A 9,448-nucleotide genomic window follows, 5' to 3' on the forward strand; every position below is an offset into this window, starting at 1 on the left:
TAAATCCTACATTTCTATAAACTATAGGAAACTGTAGAAAGGAGCTCAGAAGACATTATTCAACTGGCTGATTAGTCTTTGTGAGGAGTAGACTGTAAAATCAGGGCAGTGCCCATTTTAAACCATCATGTTGTTTAGGATTATACCTTTCCATTTCTATTTACAATTAAGCTATTCAGTGTCGCAGTGCTGGTGGATTAAAGCCTACAAACTAATACCACATCTATTCAATAGTGATACTACCTTAATATAATAATGAGCTTTTCCTAAATGTTTAACAGGTATTACTTTCCGCTCGATCATTTCACCAGTAACCCTAAATGATTCATCAGAGCAAAACACTCGTTAATATTTGATGGGGTGAAGGGTTAAACACTGATTGATACCTTTCAAGAGCAACACCCAGGAGGACCGCCTGATCTATAAAATACATGAACGATCGGCAATTATTTTGCACATCTACAATTAGTCTTCATCGAGGAGTGAGCTGTAATGATCCTCAGGTTGTCGTGATGGAACATGAGTGTCTGACGTGTTACTAACATTTAGCTTTTAAAGACATAAGAAATACACACACTTGATAAAATCTCAAGCACTTTATTAGGTTTGAACAGTATCTTGCTTAGAAAGGCCATTTGGCATTATATAATTATATATAATTTTGTCATATATATAATTATATATACATATATTCAAATGTTGAATAACAAAACACTAGAAACAAACATTGGCAAATTAAAAAATAGGATTTTCTTAAGACAATTATACCAAATTAAAAATGGCCAAAACGAAACATCTCTAATACATTTTCAAAATGGTCCCGATACAGTTCAATATACATCTTTTTATTCTTCAGAAAGAAAAAAAGAAGAGGGGGGGGTGGAAGAAAATATAATAAGCAAGGCAGCAGGCTGGAATGAAATATAAATAACCTTACATTATGTACAAAAGGGAGTGGGGCTGTGACCACTGGGGGCACATGGTCCAAGGACAAAGTGAAGGAAGGAAAGGGAGCGATAAGTGGACAGCAGTGAGTGGACAAGGACAGGAGACATAAAGGACATAAGAAGGTGGAAAGAAGAAGAGAAAAAGTTGGACTCTAATCTTCCTCAAGTCAGACTATTTAGAAATGGAAACCTATATAAATTTCTCAGGGGCATTCAAAACAATCCACTGGGGAAAATCTCAGAGATAAAAGGGACGTGGAACAGGGACAACTGTCTGGTTTCCCTCGGAGAAGATGCATAAAAGATTCAATTTAACTGTGGTGGGGGAAAACTGGGAAACTTGGGTACCCACAATTGATTACTTATCATGGATACCACATGTCATTGATATGGAATGATATGAGGCCATTCAAATAAAATGTTTATTTTAAAAAGAGGCCTCAACATTTGTTTCAACTGCACAATTGAGGAGTCTACGTATTTGTGACACCAGGGAGTGTGAAGGATGACCAACCATGTCTTATTTCTGGCCCTATTGATTTGTCATATAGCGTTTTGTCATCAGAGTAAGGAAAATGCTCAGGACAGCTTTTAGGATGACAGCGGTTGCATCACAAATTATATGTAACGGTTAGTTTTAAACTACAAGTGAGGCACTTTTTTTCATATTCACTAGATCTGCAAAATAGCCGGTCTCATGGGATGGCACAGTGTCATATTTTGCTGTCAAATTCAAAGTCGCATTGATCCAAACACACACAACAGATAGATTAGCTAAACAAAAAGCATCCCCTTCTCTATTTAATGAAAGGCCCAATATGTGACAAAGTAGATAAATGAGGAGCATAACGGCACCTAACTAGTAGTGCGGGCACTTGTGATGCTTTGGGGGGAAAAAGACCTGAAAGGAAAATGACGATGCACAAACAGCCAACATTTCAAAAATATCTACTTTTATGTCCCTGCAGGGGCCTTACAGCTTTGAGACCTGAAAAAAGGTTCTTATATTTCAATATCAAGGCCAAATCATCATCCTAACCTTTTCTTTCATTTGGTTCTGTAATTTGAAGGGCTTTGCTTTTGGTGCAAATAGTGCATGAGTGTTCAAACAATCAACATTGATGCAAATCACCCTTCCTAAAAAAGATTCAGCATGTACTTTTAATGACGTTGTCCACCATCAATAAATGAGTACTGATTGTGCTCCTTCCGTTAAGAAAAGTCATTCAATCCGGGTCTGTTAGAGTGATTTAGACCGTTAGTGCGGGTTGCAAATTGTGAACGATTTAGTTAAAATCTACATTTAACAACAAGATATTTTTTAATATCATAGCAATAAAATCTGTTCAAATCAAAGCAAGGCATGATATTGGAGTACTCTCCTTTGCTGGGGTTTTAAATCTTTGAACGTGAGTCAGCGCTGCAGGTGAGCTTGAGCTGAATTTGCTCGATTTATAAATGTAAACAATCCAGCCGTCGCTCATTTCCAGCCGGGAGTTGACATTACGTGACCCGAAGCTCAGCGGTTAACTGACAATATCCATCACAACTGAGTGCATAGCCTCAATTGTGGCCTCATCTGAAAAGAAACCCACACTGTAATCCAAGTGTCCTCACAGGACAGCCATTCAAAATAAAATCTGAGCAAACATGGCATGGCACCACCACTATTTAAGTAACAAAGTATCCATTTTTAAGGAAAACGTTAGCAACAGCATTCAAATTATAAGAGACATTCTTCGGCATCAGTGTTCATGGTGAGAAAACAAAAACAAGGGAATTCAAAGTGTGACAGTACAGCGTAGTGATGTGAGGCTGATATAAAAGAAATAGTTCATTCAGGCAGACTCAAAATAAAACCTATATAGAAAAAAAACCTCAATACAATCTACAAGAAATACTGACGTGCGTCTGTAAACTAGAAAAGAAATATGTCGGGTATATGATCTGTTGATGATGCAATATGGAGTGATTTGGCTTGTCAGCATGATCAACAACGCTGCAGATACTGAAACAGACCTTACCTTTAAAACAAGAAGCCCCACTTCCTGTTAAAGCAGAGTGTTGGCAGCAGATCATTAAACAGTAAACTGGCTTTAGTCTCGTGAATGTCTAGATATTGTTAGAGCTACTGGACTCTGCGAGGGAGAGAAGGACTTTGGCACTCTGCAGATAGAAGACAGTGTCTTCAGCTGCAGCTCAAACAAACACACACACACACACACACATTCAAAAGAAAGAATGGCTCCTGGTATTCTGTGTGTGTTTCGTGTGTCAACCTGAGTCAATGAGCTACCTCACTCCAATCGTGAGTGACCTTTGAACCCCTGAAACTTTAAAGGGGAGGAATTTAAGTGGCTCGATAGATGGAAACATATCTGTGTGAAGGATAATGGCTGTGTGTGTGTGTGTGTGTGTGTGTGTGTGTGTGTGTGTGTGTGTGTGTAATTCTATGTTTTTGAGGACCCAATTTAGCCTAAAACTTTGATTGATTTGTTCCTCTATTTATAGCCTGCTATTCCCAAAAGTGAAGCATGAACGCCACCTTTCTTTATATTTCTTTGTTAAGTAGCTTGACACATTTACCAATGTCTAACACTCCTTGAGTTGAACTGAGCTTTCAGTAACTGAGAAAAAATCAACATGTATTGACACAAAAAAAGGTTTCAAAGTAAATTTACAAAAACATTTCACACAACACAAAAATATGCAATGTGGTAAATTAGAAAAAATACAAAAAGAACTGTAACCTAAACCTTACTCAAGTTCAATTTAGACAAAAAATACAAATATTGCTTGTTTTAGTATTAAAATAAGTGCTTATTTGTCTTTCAATTTGACACTTTTTACATTTGTTTGCGTGATTGTTCAACACAGCACACAATAATGCTTGACGCAACTTCGATATCAGCAGTATATCTGGGTTCTTTTCTAGAAGAATGAAACAGATAGTTTGCACATTGTTGCAGAATCTCAGATGAGATAACAATCTTGATTCTTACATGAGCGTATTGTGCCTCCGCCCTTTTGACAGTAAATGTCAGGTGTCAGTAGATTGATGCTGCTCCACCCTCTCTGTTCTGCTGCCATGACGATCAGTCTGGCAACACTGCTGCTCTCAGGTCTGTGAGACGAGACAAGCTAAAACACATCTCAGGATTCAAGGTGTGCTAACACTCACACACACACACAGACCCGCACACCTTATTCTGACACATTTCCAGGAAATCTCTTCATTTCTCAGCAACGTTTGAGCTCATCGCCAAGACGTGCTCCTGGATGAAAGGCTTAATGAGAGGAGAAAGATGGTTTCTGTTACACGTCTCCCTCATGTTGCCCTGCCCAACATGGATTCCACTTCTAATAGCCACTTGGCTTACTGGAAGAAGACGTAACCCTGCTTTCATTTTGCCGGGGGTTTCCTCCGCTTTAAAGGAAGGATTATGTAGTAAAGTCAGTGCCAAGAAGACAGGGTTGGGCTTTGTGAAGGAAAAGAGGATATAGCTACCTCCTACCTGCAGTATTTAACAGAGGAGATAAGGAGAGTCTCTTTCTCTTACTGAGTTGAATCAAGCAGCTTCACACCAAGAACTCCTGGAACAGTTACAACTCTTCTGCTGTCTGTAAGAAGTGAGAACATAATCCCAACAATGTAGTAACCTTCATGTTTCTGTGGTAGAGGTAAAGCAGTTGTAATGCTCTTTCAGCAAGCCCTTCAGGAAGTGAATAGGGCGTCAAAGCAAGTATTTGTGGTGGCCTAACAGTGGTGCCAGTCATGTGATGCCGTTGGGCCCAAAAATACATTTTCCCATTGACTTATATTGAGTAATAGATGTCTGTTAATTGGTGTGTAAATGTTTTTTAAGGTAAAGTGTGATAACTTGCATAGGTCGTAACATTCTCTAATAGCTAAATCCAGAGTTATTTCCTCTCTCCTTTATGTCATAGACACATCACCCACATCTATAGAGACATTTGCCTCAAAAGGAGATGGAGGCTGAAATCTGAAATGCCACGTATATTAAGCTCTATAGGACGAAAAGCAAAGGCATACATCACGTTCAGATAAAAAAAAAAACTCAGGAAGCCTTCTTGTGCCACTTGTTTCTTTAAGCTCTGTTTTATTTGGAACCGCTGACAAACTAAACGTTTAAACTCCTCCCTTTATGGCTAACTTTCCTGCTATGTTTATCTTCCAACTTCCTCAGAAATCTGTTTTATAAATACAGTTTTTTATTACTGGAAGCTTCCCAGGCAGGTGTCCCAGCATGCCCTGCTGAAGAGATTTGGACCTTCCAGCCGGTGAAGTTGGGAAACACACAAGAATAAAGCTTCCAAGTACTTTAACACATTTACAAGGAAAAGTAAAATGTTGTTTTGTGATGTGATGCATCTAAATAGTTTAATTAAACATATATATAAACCCTCTACTAATAAAGTATCTAGGAGAAACCCAAAAGCTAAAGATATTGGTCAACAAAATACCTTACAAAAAACCTCAATGGAGAAACTGGAACTGGTTAGTTATGCCCCTTTCACACCAACGCGGTTCCAGGGCCGGTTCGGAGCTAGAGCCTGATAAGCACCGTTTTTCCTGTTCACACCGCGGCGGAGCCGGCTCTTTTCCCCGAAAACCGGTTCTTACCAAGCTCCAAAAGATGTCGGTCTAGAAGCAAGAACCGCTTACGTCGGAGGCGGGGGCAGGCGCGGGATCAACCTGATCAACAGTTTATGGCGAGTACGGCAAATCACAGTTGTAACAAGCAGTGGCGCTGACCAAAGTGACTAGAACGCAACCACACACCTTATAAAGTCAGGCAACACTAACCAGGCTTCGTGTGATTCTGTTTATTTGTACCTTACTTTGACCATCCGTTCACTGTTGAGTGATCATTGTGGAGGGCAGGCAGACGTTTTGTTTTGTACTATAGCAGCTATCGGATGGAATCAATACATGGGCTGCACAGGTTGTCATGTCCGACTATCACAAGTAGAATCATAATGAAAAATACGACGGTAAAATGTGGAAAACGGCTTATGCCACAATAGGATAGCGAAAGTAGTCAAGATAGTCAGTTTAGCTTCGGTTGCTATGCTAACATCACTTATTTTATACCAAAGAAACTTTCATAACAGCGTTGTGATGCCAAACAGCGGGCAGCACGGCAGCCGTCGGTAAATGCCGCTGAAACACATTAATAAACAATGAACCACGGAACTCTGGAGAAAAATGCAAGGGTTGAGAAGTAGTTATTTAATTTAATCTGTCTTCGTATGATTAAAAGCAACACGATCATCGACCCGACGCAGTCCCCCATTGTTGCGCCGTTGGGGAGAAAATCAGCGACGTAAACGGTGACGTCATGACGCAGCACCAGTCGGGCTCTGGGCGGTGTGAACAGAACGGGGGCTGAAAAGAAAAACCGGTTCCGAACCAGAAGAGTGCAAGCACGGAGCTAGAAGGGGAACCGTGTTGGTGTGAAAGGGGCAACAGAGTACTTAGTCTTAATTCATTGTGCCAAAATGGCTGCAAATGATTGACTTATCAGTTGATCTACTAATAATTTTAGCTCCTTCCGTCAATGTATATATTGACTTTAAATTGACCGTGAGCAGCTCAGACTAAATACTATGAAGCTTAATTGTGTGTTGACAAGACCATTTGGACAATAGGAACTGAGCATCTGATGTAGGAACAATTGGAAAATGTTCTTTATTTCTATATATCTTTGTTGCTAACAGTGATATCATCCTTCAGAAGTTTGACAAAGTAATACAAACCTGAAATCCTGCCACGCTTCCTTTAAAAGCAACATACGTTCTTTATTAGCGGCAGCGGTGCATGATGGACTGAAAGCTTTCCCACACACACACACACACACACACACACACACACACACACACACACACACACACACACACACACACACACCTGGCCTCTCTCCTCCAGCTCAGTGAGCATGACTATGGAGCAGCTCCTCCACTCCCAGATCATCCTCCAGAAGTCCTCCGTGGTGTGCTGCAGGGGGCCCTGGCTCGCTATGTAAGAGTCCTTCTGACGGTAGCCCTGTGACCACATGCGGGAACAGACAGGAAGTGATGTCCAGGGGGGAAGGAAGGAGGGAGGGAAGAAGGAAGGCAGACTTTAAACACCTGATCGATTGCTTGCATTAGTGAAATGATCAGGAGCTTTTACACTCACGTCTACGAAAGAGGCGTTCACGTAGTCGGTGTTCTCCTCTCCACGCTTCACTGGGATTATCACTCTGTTGAATTCATCTGTTGGAAGGAGGAACATTAACACGGGGGCTATACAACTGTCTTTTCATCATGGCTTTCATCACTGCGTGGAGCCACATTAATAAACACATAGACCACTCACATGGAATGATCTGCAGGACTCTGTTCTTCTTCATGTTGGCCGGCAGGTTGCCTGTTCTCATTTTATCATTCTGGATCTTGATTGATGTCAGCTTCTAGAAAGAAGAGATAACTTGAAGTCCCCCTCCAGATATGTTTTAAAGTACCAAAATGTCTTTGTCGTGATTAATTTATATGTTGAAACATGGTTTTCCAACAAAAAAAGTAAAAAACAAACTCTGAAAAGGGTCAGGAAGCACATCTAATATGTTTTCAAAATTGCCAACTAGAAGACATATCAGCAAGGTAAGAGTAGTGAGCGTCTGTAATTCGTTTTAAGTATTTTTCAGCTTGTTGGCTTGTCACTGCCACTGACTGACATTGCTCCAGGGTCTGGTTTACATCCAAACACAGTTAACTCTACACTGTTTGCTGCAAAAATGTCCATTTCTCTAATGCTTACCCTCCCTCTCTGTACCAACAAGCCTGGGCTGCGCTCAAGTTCTCAGCTTTTGCAGTTATTTGAACATTAGACTGTAACGGAGGTGATCTCTGGGGCCATAGATCTCGGCCTCCGTTACGGATTGTATAGCTTTGTTGGTGTTTTAGTTTGTCTGTCTCTGTTTCCTGTTTTATTTTGAAAAGTGTTCCCCCTCCCGTCTTGTCTGTTGCTGCTGATTGTGGTCACCTGGTGCCCTGTGTTGTCTCCTCCCCCCTCACCTGCGTCTTGTTGGTTTGATTAGTCCTGTGTGTATTTAGGTTCTGTTTGCTTGTTAGGGTGTGTGAGATCCTTGTGGCTGCTGACTGTGTTCAGGTGGACAGCAATATTGAGGCTGTGAATCATGTGTCAATGATGAATAAATGCCCACACCGGGTTGTATTTGGACGTTCTGCCTCTGCCTCCTTGCTTGGTCGGGCCGCTCAATTGTCAGCGTCACAGACTGCAATAAGCTTTCAAGTTTGTGTGTGACATGGATATCAGATTTTAGGGCAGTGTACTGACATCTCCACCCACAGTAGAATAATGTGAAAACACCTTTCTTGTGACAAATTGTACACAGATACAAGCCATGTTGTTAGTGGACATAAACATTAGAAAAATACAGTTTTGAATCAAAAGGATCTGTAATGCCTGGGACAGTAGCAGTTAAGATATTTCGTTTTTGTTCGAGTGCTATGAAAACATCACACGCACCTTGAATTCAGCCTCCAGCCCGCTGCAGCCAGCTCCAGGAGCGGGGGCGTAGAGTTTGGCCAGGTGGGACTCCAGAGAAGTCACCTCCAGCTCCGTGTCTCCGTACAGGTAGTGCTCTAACAATGCCTGGAAGATGAACACGTACTGCATCTGTGGGGCGGAGGACAAAGACGTGAGGAACAAGAGGAAATCATGGCTCTGAAAAAAACTGGGAGAGACCATGTGACTCACATCAGTCTGCACCATCTGGCAGCGCTGGGCTCTGATCCTGGTGACGAAGCCGAACACATCCACCTTCCTCTCGGTGTTCATCATGTCCAACATTGCATCGATCACAATGAAGGTTCCTGTCCGCCCCACGCCCGCACTGACACACAGAAATATGAAGCAATTAAACAAAAACACACGCAACCAAACCAGGAGAAGTGAGAGTGTAAGCTGAGCTGCACTCACCTACAGTGGACCACAATGGCCCCGGCATACGTAGGGTTATAATTCTTGACTTTCTTGAGGAACTTGAGCATGCCGATGGGCGTGAAGGGCACCCCGAAGTCTGGCCAGCTGGTGAAGTGGAACTGGGTGACGAGCCTCTGAGGCTTCTTACCAGACACGTCCCCCACCTGAGAGACAAAGAAAACCAGGTTATAGACGGAGCCACGGCACAGTGAGTGTCATCTAAACTTAAATGTATTTTTAGTCTGCAGTGTGTGATCAAAAGATGTTTGTAGACACAAGCAACACCAGTGTTTCCTGTGTGTGTGTGTGTGTGTGTGTGTGTGTGTGTGTGTGTGTGTGTGTGTGTGTGTGCAGGGTAAACACAGAATTAAACATAATATATCCTGGTACCCACACCAACAAAGTATTACCTGCTGGATGCAGAACTTGCGGATGGTGTAGTCCACCAGAACCATCTGGTCCTCGACAGACACCCGGATGTTCCCGTATG

General features: G+C 41.8%; 1 protein-coding gene across 1 annotated transcript in view; it reads right to left on the minus strand.

The window, feature by feature from the left end:
• Positions 1 to 4,180: 4,180 nt before the first annotated feature.
• The window catches only part of LOC104965358 (receptor-type tyrosine-protein phosphatase alpha-like), a 30,329-nt gene continuing 25,061 nt past the window's right edge, over positions 4,181 to 9,448 (minus strand). The window contains exons 5-12 of the mRNA XM_010794314.1: positions 9,369 to 9,448; positions 8,956 to 9,122; positions 8,734 to 8,869; positions 8,503 to 8,652; positions 7,330 to 7,423; positions 7,150 to 7,226; positions 6,862 to 7,014; positions 4,181 to 4,234 (exon numbers count right to left, since the gene is read on the minus strand). Of these exons, the coding sequence (XP_010792616.1) occupies positions 4,181 to 4,234; positions 6,862 to 7,014; positions 7,150 to 7,226; positions 7,330 to 7,423; positions 8,503 to 8,652; positions 8,734 to 8,869; positions 8,956 to 9,122; positions 9,369 to 9,448 (911 nt within the window). The remainder of the gene's footprint in view (positions 4,235 to 6,861; positions 7,015 to 7,149; positions 7,227 to 7,329; positions 7,424 to 8,502; positions 8,653 to 8,733; positions 8,870 to 8,955; positions 9,123 to 9,368) is intronic.

The sequence above is a fragment of the Notothenia coriiceps genome, unplaced genomic scaffold (assembly GCF_000735185.1).
Source record: "Notothenia coriiceps isolate Sejong01 unplaced genomic scaffold, NC01 NC01_scaffold00037244, whole genome shotgun sequence".
Classification (NCBI taxonomy): Eukaryota; Metazoa; Chordata; class Actinopteri; order Perciformes; family Nototheniidae; genus Notothenia; species Notothenia coriiceps.